The sequence below is a fragment of the Muntiacus reevesi genome, chromosome 8, assembly GCF_963930625.1.
Source record: "Muntiacus reevesi chromosome 8, mMunRee1.1, whole genome shotgun sequence".
NCBI lineage: Eukaryota > Metazoa > Chordata > Mammalia > Artiodactyla > Cervidae > Muntiacus > Muntiacus reevesi.
The window spans coordinates 39,302,142-39,315,719 of record NC_089256.1 but is presented as its reverse complement, the minus strand read 5'-3'; the positions used below and the strand labels follow the sequence as shown (position 1 = coordinate 39,315,719).

At 41.5% G+C, this 13,578-nt stretch overlaps 1 protein-coding gene across 1 annotated transcript in view; it reads right to left on the bottom strand.

Annotated features, from left to right (window-relative positions):
* The window catches only part of GAP43 (growth associated protein 43), a 97,570-nt gene extending 93,291 nt beyond the window's left edge, over nt 1-4,279 (bottom strand). The window contains exon 1 of the mRNA XM_065943170.1: nt 4,155-4,279. Coding sequence (XP_065799242.1) covers nt 4,155-4,184 — 30 coding nt within the window. The 5' untranslated portion in view covers nt 4,185-4,279. The remainder of the gene's footprint in view (nt 1-4,154) is intronic.
* Nucleotides 4,280-13,578: the final 9,299 nt, after the last annotated feature.

Below are 13,578 nucleotides of genomic sequence, written 5' to 3'. Positions count from 1 at the left end.
CCTGCCCACAATCACTTCTTTGATTGACAACAGACACACTTGGTTGCCTGAATGCCTCTATGACAGCTAAAAGGGAAGTAATTATTTAAATACTGTATCTTCTCTTGAGATGACCTAAGTATGTGCACCCTTTGAAATGTCCCTTTAATATTAGAGGAAGTTCCAGACTTTTCTTATTTTACCAGTATAAACAAGGAGAACATTTGGTTGATATATCTGCCTACCACTGATGCAAGGACACCCCAGTCCTTTTCCTTATGGCGCCAGGTAAAACCGAAGTATGTAGATTAATCAGCCCCAGGATTAACACTGACAATGTCACTATGATGGAGGAAAAGGAGACCCGGAGCCACTCTCCTTCTCAGTGAACAGGAGTGCTGCCCTTTAGCATAAAACATGAAAGGTTTCTGTGTTATGCCAGCTCAGCAAGAGAGAAAATTAACCCTACATTTTCTTAACCCAATTGCCTCAACATGGGTTGAGAAAGAGAGTACCAGGGTTATAGACTGTCAGCATGAGAGAGCAGGGATCATTGTATCTGCACCCTGGCGTAGGTTAGAAGGAATTATAGATTCACCAGATATTAATGTATTTCTAGATTCACCATTAATTCTCTAAGATTCTCTGCAAGTCTCAAAAATTTGGTAGAAAAAAAATGCCCATTAAATGATTCTTCTTCTGTTTAAATTTGGAAATGTGTGGTAGAAATCACCATTAAAAAAAAGTAACTGAACAGTTTCAACTATATTAAGTAGAATGTCTCCATTTAATTAATCTTCTTAGTCCCTGGTGACACTGGGTGTGGCTCGGTGAAATTTAGGAGGAATTCAGTTTATCACTAGAAGGAATCTTCTGCACCAAGCAGCCAGGCAGCATCCTTCCACACCTTTCCAGCATTACAAGGGAAAGACCCAGCCAGGCTGGAATTCTGAACCACAGATCACACTAAGAACTATCTGTCATATGCAGAAAAATGCAGATGTTGGTGGTGTTGAGGGGTGGGGCTAGAGGGCTTCTTGCTTGCATTGGTATTCTTTATACTTCAGTTACAAATTAAAGTCTTTATTTTTCAACAAAAGAAACACCTCGCTGTTCTATTGCTTTGTGGACACAGATCACATCTTGCAAGTTTTTCATCATCTGCAGAATGCATGGTAATTAAGCTATTTAAAGTTAGCCCCAAGACATTTGAAAATCATAAGCCAATAAAATTTCAGGGATCCTTTAATTTTATTTCTCTTTTAGCCACTCCTTTATCGTCTACTTTTCTCCACCCCACTCTCATTCTCTTCTTCCTGCTATAATAATCTATAGTGGTAATTAGTGGCTAATAAAGATCATTTATGCTTTCTTCGCAGCCATAGGCAATGCATTACAACTCGGAAATCCAGGACCGCTTCTTTATGCAGCTCAAGTGGAAGAGGAAGGAAGTGCAGCCCCCAGCCCCCTCCCACGTTTCTGCTGGATTTCATGGGTGTGGCAGAGTTTAGACCTTTGCAGGATTTTGCCCTTGTTTTATTCCCTTTTAAGCACTAGGATGGTAAATAGATGGCTAAAGAAAGATAAACACAATCAGAGTCTGTCATAAATGATATAGGATCATTTCACCCTCAAGCATAAAACGTGTGTGGGACTAAGTACTCAGGCTATAGAAATGCCAGTCAGTGCAGTGTGAGCCCACGCCCTGAATACACCATTTCCTTCCATCTGATTTAATGGCATCCTAAATACTGACTTATGTGAATGATACATAGCAATGGTCAGTAGGGGACAGGACCATTTCACACAGAAGTACACATGTATAAAACGTATGGGCAAAAGAGGACTATTTCTATACCTTTCAATTTTCTCTCTTGAATATGAATTATGCTAAAACACATGCCGGCATATGGAAACCATACAGAGTACATGCATGACTGCCCTACATGAAGTATGTGGATACTGTACACATTTACATATGAATTTCTACAACTCCCTAAACACACTATTTCAGCTTCATCACTTTGCACACATCCTAGTGAACGCTTGGGGCTGTCAGTGAGAGGACCCATGTGAAGGCAACTGTCCGCTTTGGGGAAGGGAATTTCTTTAGCCTCAATTCCCTTTCAAAATATCATGCCTGGTTTCCTTTGTCAGAGGGGGGATGTGTATATACACTTGTATGTGTATACATAAGGTGGCAAAAAGTTGTAAACCAGCATATTTTTTCTTTCCCCAAATTAAAGCTTTTTTTTTTTTTAATGACTAGCATTGGTTTCCTTAAGGCTCTGCCTTCTTAAATTTTATTTCTGCAGCTCATCAGGAAGGCAACTTCAGAACATTTTCTTGACAGGGTGCTTAGCCCAGCCACCTGTATCTACTGCATTTATGTATTAGAATGAAGGAAGATAAGGAGAGGAAACGTGCAGGTTTGAAAAATGAGCGAACGGAAGCATCAGTCTCTGGAATCCTAGAGCAGTTTAGCGAAGTGGCACATGTAAGACTCCTCGCCTTTCCCAAACACCCTTACACAAACCACACGCAAAACCACAGGTGCCTGCTACTTTATCTATCATCTGTCTATTAATACCTATCCACCTAGTTATTTATTTATTTAGTTTTGCCCCCGGCCTCCCCACCCTCTGCACCCACTGCTCTGAGATTCTTCTACAGTCTCTCTTCCCCTTCCTCTTCCTTCTCCTTCATCCTCACTACCTCGCCCCTCCCCACCGCGCCCCCCGTCCTGGGCGCTGGCTAAAAGTGCAAAGCTGGCAACCAGGTTCTTCCCCAGCCCTCCACTCTCTTCGGATTCGCCAGGTATATTACAAATTGCCCCCCCCCCCCCATCCAATACCTGCACAGAAATAATGCCTAAATCCTGTATCTTGCACCCCACCCCTAAGGCAGTCAATGTGCAAAGGGCGTTTTTGCCCAAGACAGCCTCCCCTCCCAGGAAGACGCACACACACGTACAAGCACACACTCACCCAAATCCCACATCCATTTTCCTCCTTAACCTTCGCCAAAATCCTTCAGAGGTGTTCCCACCAATGTTGGAAAGCGTCGTTTGGCGGATGCCGCGGCACTGTCGGTTGCTGCGGAATACCGTCCTAGTCATTCCTTCCCACCCTTACCCCAATCAAGTTTCTAAAATATCTCTCACGAAATAAGTGAGCAATTTGAAAATGGAAGGAAAACCTGAGCAGTGGGAGCAGTGGGAGCAGTGGGAGAGAGTGGGAGGGGACTCTGCTTCTTGCTAATCTTCTATGTCTCCCTTTTCCTGATGAAAATGAGTCACCATGCTTATAATTCGGAATGTTAGTCCGTCTTTGGTCACTACAATTCCAGGGAAAGATGAAAAGGGGAGAAGAGACCTGATTTCCAACAGGTAATCCTCCGCTCGTCTTTCCCATCCCGTCGGTGCTCAAAGCTCCTAGGGGCGTGGTCCACCCTCTCCTCGGACCAGCTGGTGCACAATCGACTGAATTTTCCCCTTCTACATGGTCAATTTCTTTCCCAGCTCCGGTAGTCTCTGGATTCTCTTTTTAAAATCTCCCACATTACAGTTTCATTCATTCATTGAAAAATAATTAAATTAATTCAACCTTCACATGTTTTCCCATTAATACCTGCGCCAATGTGAAGCTCATGCATGTGGGAAATACGGCTTCTTCCTCAGCACATGTGAGAAAATTGTTCGATAGAACAAGCAATACTCATTACTGAATATGATTCTTTCAACCTCCCGTTTTTTTTGCGAATAATATAAAGGATTGCCTCCCCATCTTGTAGGTAGAGCCAACATTTTCTCCCCCACACCCCTCTTCATATCCACACCGGCAAAACCAGACACCTAAAACGCTGAACATTTACTAAGGGCAAAAAAAAAAAAAAAAAAAGAAAGAAAGAAAAAGAAACCCAACAAAAAACACCTTTTTTCTAGCCAAACAGGCGTATTTTTTTTTTCTAACCTTCTCCTAATTAGTAGCAGCATTCCAAAACCAGACCATGAAAGAACAGAATGAAAGCTTGGATGCAAGCATCAGTTGCCATATGCTAAGGAAACGGGAGCACCACGGCCAGAGCAGAAGCGGTTAATATATTTTTTCTACCTTCACAGGGAAATATTGCACACTGGTAATTTCACAACAAGAAGTAAAAATCTTTAGGTCTACCTGTTTGGTTCTTCGCATACAGCACAGCATGGTTGTATCGTCCCTCGCCTTCTTCCTGCCTTCTCTCCTTTCCTCCTCTCTCTTTCTTACTCCCCCCCTCTCCACCTCTTTTCTGCTCGCTAGCTCACTCGCTCTCTCTCTCGCGCTAGCGCGCGCTCTCTCCCTCCCTCCCTCTCTCTCTCCCTCCACACACCAGGGCAGTTAGCAAGCAACTGTAAGGTCCACAGCTATTGCTCACCGCACATGCTCGCTCTCCCTCTCTGGCTCTCACTCTCCTCTCTTGCCTCTCTTCCTCTTTTCTCATCTCCCCACCCACTCTCTGCCTATCTCTCTTTTTCTTCCCTGTCTCTGGATCTCTTTCTCAGAATTGTTCTCTAGCTTTCAATGACTAATCACTTCCCCCAGCCCCCACCCACATTCTAGACAGTCACCCCCTCCCAGTCCCCTGCCAGCCTCATGAATATTTAAACATCTCCAATCTGGACCCAATTACCCACCGACTTTCCCACTGCATTGAGAGGATGGTGGGGTGGGGGCATAGAAGGGTATTCCAGCCTGTTCAAGAGATTTTACGGAATATGTTTTAGAGAAGAGGAGCTTGAGGAATGCTAATATTTCTTTACTCATTCTTTTCTCTTCCCAATACTGTGAAAGCAAAGAACAGCTATTCTGAAAGAGTAGTCAGACCTATACAGTAAGTTATATATGCTATTTAGTTTTATGCACAGTCAATCATTGTGAGGCTTAAGTTCTCCCCCCAAAATGAACATGTGAATATCATACCCTGTAAACACTGTACTCAGTACTCATATAACTTAAATACATGTGTATAAATTTAGACATGCACAAACATATCTCATACATGCTCCAAAAGCCTTGAAAAACCCACATGAATATACTGCACTTTAAACATTCTAAGCACTCAAGTTCAGAAATATTAACTAATGTTTAGGATTTAGCATTCATATATAAAAAATCACATGGTAATTTTTTTTCTTAATGCACATACACCTGTTTGAAAATTGGAGTTTCTTCTAATTTTACTGAAAAAGCTGAGCATATTTGAACAATATATCTGTGTAATATGAATAGTGTCTATTGACTGAAGTAAAAACACAATGTGAGAGCACTGAGTTTCCATTTTACAAAACTGGGGATTTGATAAGGACTATAGCCTGGGAGACAGGCTCTCAGAGAATTCTGAGGAGCTGCTGAGGCAGGTGGGAAGGTCAGCACACAGGTGATCTTGGTGACATATGCTTGGTTTGTCTTGGTATAAGGTTACTGCTAGACACAAGGAACAGATACTTGATTAATTGTTTTAGTGCTTTTATCTTGGTTAATGGTTTTAGAGCTTTTCTAAGAATGGAAAGGCGCAACAATCCATGTTCTTTAAAAATTTTTCCTAAACATATCCATCGGAAGGCCAATTCTGCCAGTTTTCTCAGAGCACAGAGTGCTTCATTCCTGATCTCTACCCTGAACTTTCAGGGTGTATTAAAGGTCAGTGACAGCAGGGCTAATGATATAACCCTTACAGAGCTAGATTGTTAGTGACATTCTTTGTTTGGCAAGCCCAGAATGATATTTTACAGTTTGGACAAGAAGAATAAAAGTAAATCCATCTGTCATGAGAAGAGAAAGTATATCATGAAGGCTCTTTCTTCAATTTCATCTATGGTTTTTCATAATTTGGGTGGAGGAAAATATGACTTTAAAGAAAGTATACATGACATAGGTTTTAGATATATATAGTGCTGTGTGATCTTGGGAATGTTACTGAACCTCTCTGCACCTAGTTTTCTGACCTGGCTGTGCCAGGTCAGAGTTGCAGCACATGGGATCTTCAATCTTCCTTGTGGCATGCAGGATCTTTAGCTGCAGCTTGGGGGATCTAGTTCCCTGACCAGGGATTGAACCCTGGTTTCTTGCATTGGGAGCTCAGAGTCTTAGCCACTGGGCCACTAGGGAAGTGCCTGCACCTAGTTTTTCAATTGGTAAAATGGGGATAATAATGTCAACCTTGTCAACATGTTGTGAGGACCAAATAATATAATTCATGCAAAGCACAAGAAAGTCATTCTCAGTACATAGTAGCTTTACCTCAAATACTGTACTTTTCTGAAATTTTGGTGATGTTTTCAAGTAAATATCTTGAAGAACTTTTCAAACTCTTTCTTGTTGTTCATTAGTGATGATAAGCATTCCCAATTAAAGTAACTAAAGTGTTAGTCACTCAGTCGTGTCCAACTCTGCTATTCCATTGACTATAGCCTGCCAGGCTTCTCTGTTCGTGGAATTTTCGAGGCAAGAATATTGGATGGGCTGCCACTCCCTTCTCCACAGGATCTTCCCAACCCAGGGATCCAACCCAGGTCTCCTGCACTGCAGGCAGATTCTTTACCATCTGAGCTGCCAGGGAAACCCAATTAAATAGCTCATATTCTTTCTAGTCCATCCCCGACATGAGCCTGTTTGATACTTGTCAACCAGACAACTTATTATCATACCTGTTATCAAGATCACTAGGCTTAATAGGTGCTCAGTACATTTTGACAAAATTCAAGGTACACTCACCTTAGAATGGACTATCTCAGAGAGATTCCCAGTAGGGTAATGGTTATAAATTATTCCCAGAGGACTTCTTGAATATGACCTGCTTCAGATCCAGTCTTTCTTGGTCTTTTACTCCTCTCAGTTTGCTTCTTAGTTTTCATATTTAATGATAAAAAAAAATTAGGTTCTAAGTTTAATATTTTTTTTAATATTGTAATGAGACCAGTCAAAGCCAAGTTTTCAAAAACAACCATCTATATATTTAAGTGATAGAAGAGGTAAACAATGGATAAGAAACAGCTTCATCAGAGTCATTCCTGTTGGGATTAGTGTCTGCCTACTTAGCCCGCTGAGGGCTGGAGGGTGATAAAAGGAGGAAGCAGAGGGATGAGAACTGAGAGCAATAGAGAGCGAGAAAAAAGAAAGCTTAATTGGGTATTTAAACAGATTCATAGATAAGATCATTGCATCAACACTGTGGCCTAACAAGGACCACAGTTGGCTATGGAAAGGGGCCAACTCCTTTCCCTTTCAATAGACTCCTCAGCTCTCCCATTTATATCTTTTTTACCCTTTTATTTGTGGGGAGGAAACTTGGAAACAACATGGCATGATTAAATCAGAGTCTAGAGTTCAAAATCAGGCACAGGCCTGGATGAACTATGTGACTTAGTATGTTAAACCACCTTTGTTAACCCCAGTTTTCTCAGCAGTTTACATGCATTATTTCACCTAATATTCAAAATGAGATAGATACAATCATTCATTTCATGTTGATGGGACTATTTAAGCTAATAAATTAAGTACCTAGACTAGGACACACAGGTAACAAAAGGTAAAGCCACAACTCCAGACCCCGTTAACCACTAAAATACAGCAACACTCAATGGGCTTCTACACCTCACTACTTCTGATCCTTAGGAGTTTAGACCATGTAGTGGAAGCTTTTGTGTTGAAATGAAATCAGCATTCTGAAAGGTTCACCTATTAGCCTGCCCTTACCCTCAAGAGCCATGAAGAGCACATTGATACCTGCATCCAATAGCAAGTCCTCAGTATATATCCAACCTCAGTATATATTCAACCAATGTGTATATATATATATATGTCCTCTGTATATATTCAACTATCCTCAGGTGCCTCAGCATTTACAGTCCTCACAGTTTTGAATGTCTCCCTCTGGACATAGTACATTCTGTCAGTGAGCTTCTAAAAATTACATCCCAGAAGGGAGATCAAGATTCTAAATTTAATCTGAATAATATGGAATAAATTCTAATGCATTACTTTTCCTTTAAGCAAGGGAGGTTCAAATGTTAGTCACTCAGTCGTGTCTGACTCTTCACAACCCCATGGACTCTAGCCCACTAGGCTCCTCTGTCCATGGAATTCTCCAGGCAAGAATACTGGAGTGGGTTGCCATTCCCTTCTCCAGGGGATCTTCATGACCCGGGATCGAACTCAGGTCTCCTGAATTGCAGGAGGACTTTTTACCATCTGAGCCACTAGTAAAGCTGAATGGAGGTTATAGGATGGCAGAAAGAATGAATAGGGAAAAAAGCACACACTGATAGGATCTTGGGGAAAAAAAAAAAAAAAATATATATATATATATATATAAACAAGTTAAATAACTATTATTGTCTGATCCCCACCAGCCAACTCTTCAGTGGATCCACCAAGCTGTATACACTTGTAAATAATCCCAGAAAACCCTTAAATGTAAACTCTTAAAACAATTTTCGACTAGCGATTAATTCACGAGACTATCAGGTAACTTCCTGACTATAGATTAGGCAATACCATCATTCTAGAAGAAGGTGAAGAGCGATGAAGGCCAGGTCCCAGTTCCTTTCTCAGACCTCTTTGAATTTCATACTGAAGTGATGTTGGTTTTCATAACAAACCCAGGAGTTGCTAGGCTTTACTAATGGCTCTGTCAGATAGTCTACCATTTTATGATTGCTACTTGAGAAAAGAACATTGTCCAATCAGGCAGAGAATATCTTCATCTTTTCTCTTCCCTTTGCAGTAATTCTTTTTTTTTTTTTAACTTTTAGTCAACCTTTTACCTGTTGTAGTAGTGTGCTGTGATTACTGTAACAAAATGCCACAAACTAGGTGGCTTAACAAACAGAATTTTATTTGCTCACATTTCTAGAGGCTAGAAGACCAAGGTTCTTGCAGGGTTGCTTCCCCCTGTGGGCCATGAGAGAAGGGTCTATTCCAGGCCTCTCTCCTGGACTTGCAGATGACTGCCCTCTCACTACCTCTTCACGAGGAGGTCCTTCTGTACACTTGCACTCCTGGTGTCCCCCTGTATCCAAACTTCTCCTTATTAAAGGACATTAGTCAATTGGATTAGAGCCCACTCATATAAACTTGTTTAACCTTCCTTTCCCATCCAAGGTCAGGAGCAGCAGCCGTGAGGAGATACCCCACGTACAAGGTAAGGAGCAGCAGCTGCCCTTTGGTGGAGCAGCTGTGAAGAGATACCCCATGTACAAGGTAAGAGAAGCCCAAGTAGATGATAGATGCTGAGAGAGGACATCAGAGGGCAGACAGACTGAAACCACAATCACAGAAAAGTAACCATTCTGACCACATGGACCACGGCCTTGTCTAACTCAATGAAACTATGAGCCATGCTGTGTGGGGCCACCCATGACAGACGGGTCATGGTGGGGAGTCTGACAAAATGTGGTCCACTGGAGAAGAGAATGGAAAACCACTTCAGTATTCATGCCTTGAGAAACCCATGAACAGTATGAAAACGCAAAAAGATGGGACACTGGAAGATGAACTCACCAGGTCGGTAGGTGCCCAATATGCTGCTGGAGATCAAAGGAGAAATAACTTCAGAAAGAATAAAGAGACAGAGCCAAAGCAAAAACAACACCCTGTTGTGGATGGGACTGGTCATGGAAGTAAAGTTTGATGCTGTAAAGAGCAATATTGCATAGGAACCTGGAATGTCAGGTCTACGAATCAAGGCAAATTGGAAGTGGTCAAACAGGAGATGGCAAGAGTTAACATCAGCATTCCAGGAATTAGCAAACTAAAATGGACTGGAATGGGTGAATTTAACACAGATGACCATTATATCTACTATTGTGGTCAGGGATTCCTTAGAAGACATGCAGTAGACATCATAGTCAACAAAAGATTTCAAAATGCAGTTCCTGGATGCAATCTCAAAAAATGACAGAATGATCTCTGTTCTTTTCCAAGGCAAACAATTCAATATCACGGTAATCCAAGCCTATGCCCTGACCAGTAATGCTGAAGAAGCTGAAGTTGAATGGCTCTATGAAGACCTGCAAGACCTTTTAGAAATAACACCCAAAACAGATGTCCTTTTCCTTATAGGGGACTGGAATGCAAAAGCAGGAACTCAAGAAACACCTGGAGTAACAGGCAAATTTGGCCTTGGGGTACGGAATGAAGCAAGGCAAATTCTAACAGAGTTTTGCCAAGAGAACACACTGGTTATAGCAAACACCCTCTTCCAACAACACAAGAGAAGACTCTACACATGGACATCACCAGATGGGGTCAATACTGAAATCAGATTGATTATATTCTTTGCAGCCAAAGATGGAGAAGCTCTATACAGTCAGCAAAAACAAGACCGGGAGCTGACTGTGGCTCAGATCATGAGCTCTTTATTGCCAAATTCAGGCTTAAGTTGAAGAAAGTAGGGAAAACCACTAGACCATTCAGGTATGACCTAAATCAAATCCCTTATGATTATACAGTGGAAGTGAGAAATAGATTTAAGGGACTAGATCTGATAGACTGATTGCCTGATGAACTATGGATGGGGGTTTGTGACATTGTACAGGAGACAGGGATCAAGACCATCCCCATGGAAAAGAAATGCAAAAAGGCAAAATGGTTGTCCTAGGAGGCCTTACAAATAGCTGTGAAAGGAAGAGAAGCAAAAAGCAAAGGAGAAAAGGAAAGATATACCCATTTGAATGCAGAGTTCCAGAGAATAGCAAGGAGGATAAGAAAGCCTTCCTCAGTGATCAGCACAAAGAAATAGAGGAAAACAGTAGAATGGGAAAGACTAGAGTCTCTTCATGAAAATTAGAGATACCAAGGGAACATTTCCTGCCTAAAGATGGGCTCCATAAAGGACAGAGCTGGTATAGACCTAACAGAAGCAGAAGATACTAAGAAGAGATGGCAAGAATACACAGAAGAGCTATACATAAAAGATCTTCATGACCCAGATAATCAGGATGGTGTGATCCCTCACCTAGAGCTAGACACCCTGGAATGTGAAGTCAAGTGGACCTTGGGAAGCATCACTCTGAACAAAGCTAGTGGAGGTGATGGAATTCCAGTTGAGCTTTTCCCAATCCTAAAAGATGATGCTGTGAAAGTGCTGCACTCAATATGCCAGCAAATTTGGAAAACTCAGCAGTGGCCACAGGACTGGAAAAGGTCAGTTTTCATTCCAATTCCAAAGAAAGGCAATGCCAAAGAATGTTCAAACTACTGCACAGTTCCACTCATCTCACACGCTAGTAAAGTGATGCTTAAAATTCTCCAAGCCAGGCTTCAGCAATACAAGAACCATGAACTTCCTGATGTTCAGTTGGTTTTAGAAAAGGCGGAGGAACCAGAGATCAAATTTCCAACATCCACTGGATCGTTGAAAAAGTAAGAGAGTTCCAGAAAACCATCTGTTTCTGCTTGATTGACTATGCCAAAACCTTTGACTGTGTGGATCACCACAAACTGTGGAAAATTCTGAAAGAGATGGGAATACCAGACTACCTGACCTGCCTCTTGAGAAACCTGTATGCAGGTCAGGAAGCAACTGTTAGAACTGGACATGGAACAGCACACTGGTTCCAAATAGGAAAAGGAGTTCATTAAGGCTGTATATTGTCACCCTGCTTATTTAACTTATATGAGGAGTACAATATGAGAAATGCTGAGCCAGATGAAGCACAAGCTGGAATCAAGATTGCTGGGAGAAATATCAATAACCTCAGATAAGCAGATGACACCACCCTTATGGCAGAAAGCAAAGAACTAAATAGCCTCTTGATGAAAATGAAAGAGGAGAGTTAAAAAGTTGGCTTAAAACTCAACATTCATAAAAAGATGATTATGGCATCTGGTCCCATCACTTCATGGCAAATAGATGGGGAAACAGTCGAAACAGTGATGGACTTTATTTTGGGTGGCTCCAAAATCACTGTAGATGCTGACTGTAGCCATGAAATTAAAAGACACTTACTCTATGGAAGAAAAGTTATGTCCAACCTAGATGGCATATTAAAAAGCAGAGTCATTGCTTTGCCAAACATCCATCTAGTCAAGGCTATGGTTTTTCTAGTAGTCATATATGCATGTGAGAGTTGGACTATAAAGAAAACTGAGTGCTGAAGAATTGAACATTTTGAACTGTGGTGTTGGAGAAGACTCTTAAGAGTCCCTTAGACTGCAAGGAGATCAAACCAGTCTATCCTAAATGAAATCAGCCCTGAATATTCATTAGAAGGACTGATTTTGAGGCTGAAACTCCAATACTTTGGCCACTTGATGAGAACTGACTCATTTGAGAAGACCCTGATGCTGGTTAAGACTGAAAGTGGGAGGAGAAGAGGAAGACAGAAGATAAGATGGTTGGAAGGCATCATCGACTCGATGGACATGAGTTAGATTAAGCTCCAGGAGTTGAGGATGGACAGGGAAGCCTCGTGTGCTGCAGTTCATGGGGTCTCAAAGAGTTGTACACAACTGAGCAACTGAACAGTACTGAACTGATGGTACATCCCGATTTTTGAAGTATGTAACTTGTGATTTCTTATCCAAATAAATATTCACTTTCATGTTGAACTTGTATTCGTCTTCTTAAATAAAGATCCCCCAAATCATATAAGCTTTAAGTCTCATAAAATCCATCTATGCCCCTGCAGGAAATACCAGAATGCATTTTAAAAAAAATTAGGAAATGGCATTTGCAATGTAGAAATGTGCATTCCAGTTAGGAGGTAAGCTGCTAAGTGAACTGCTTCAATACTTGAATGGGATTGAAGAGAGTTGTGTGTAAAGTTCTGTGATTCCTTCAATGACCAATTTCATCAGTTAGACAAAATGCTCTAATTTCAGTCTCTTATGGTGTTTTGGTAGCAGAAGTTTGTGTAAGTTATGGAATTTTTCACATCAGCTTATTAAAGCCCTCAGTAAGTCACTGAGTTCAATTTGCTCATGCAGGCAATCTCAGACTTCCCTGGTCACTGTGTAGCTACTGAGTCCTAGCTTACAGGCTACATGCCTTTCATCTTCTCTTCCTCTGCTTCCAGTACATGGTTCCCTCCCTGAGATACCCTTGTTCTGGGATATTGGCTACTCAGATACTCAGATGGCCTACAGAGCATGCCGGAAGGAGACAGTCTGAAAGGATTGGCGACAAGTCTGGAAAGATGGACAAAGATTTAGAGGGTCCTAAAAATGATCCAGGTCTTGGCTTCAAACTCTCATCTGCCTGCAGAAAGCAGGATGAATTCTGGCAATGAGGCTACACGGAAATGCTCTCAGCTTAATTAATGTGATGACATTACATCACAGAGGCTTGCTTGCCTTTCCTTGGAACCGGATGGAGCATGTCTGCTTGGAAGACTTTGGCAGGCTCAGACAACTTCTGAGTCTTACTCTTACAATCTGGTCTTGGGTTGCACTTGAACTTTTTATTTATTTATTTATTTTTGTACTTGGACTTTTTGATGCTTCCATAAAATGAGAACTTTCAGAACTGACTCATCACTTCCCCTTACAATTCCAGATCCCGTTCTGGACCTCCACACGTACGAACTTTGTATTCTCATTCTCCAGGCTGCCTGAGTTC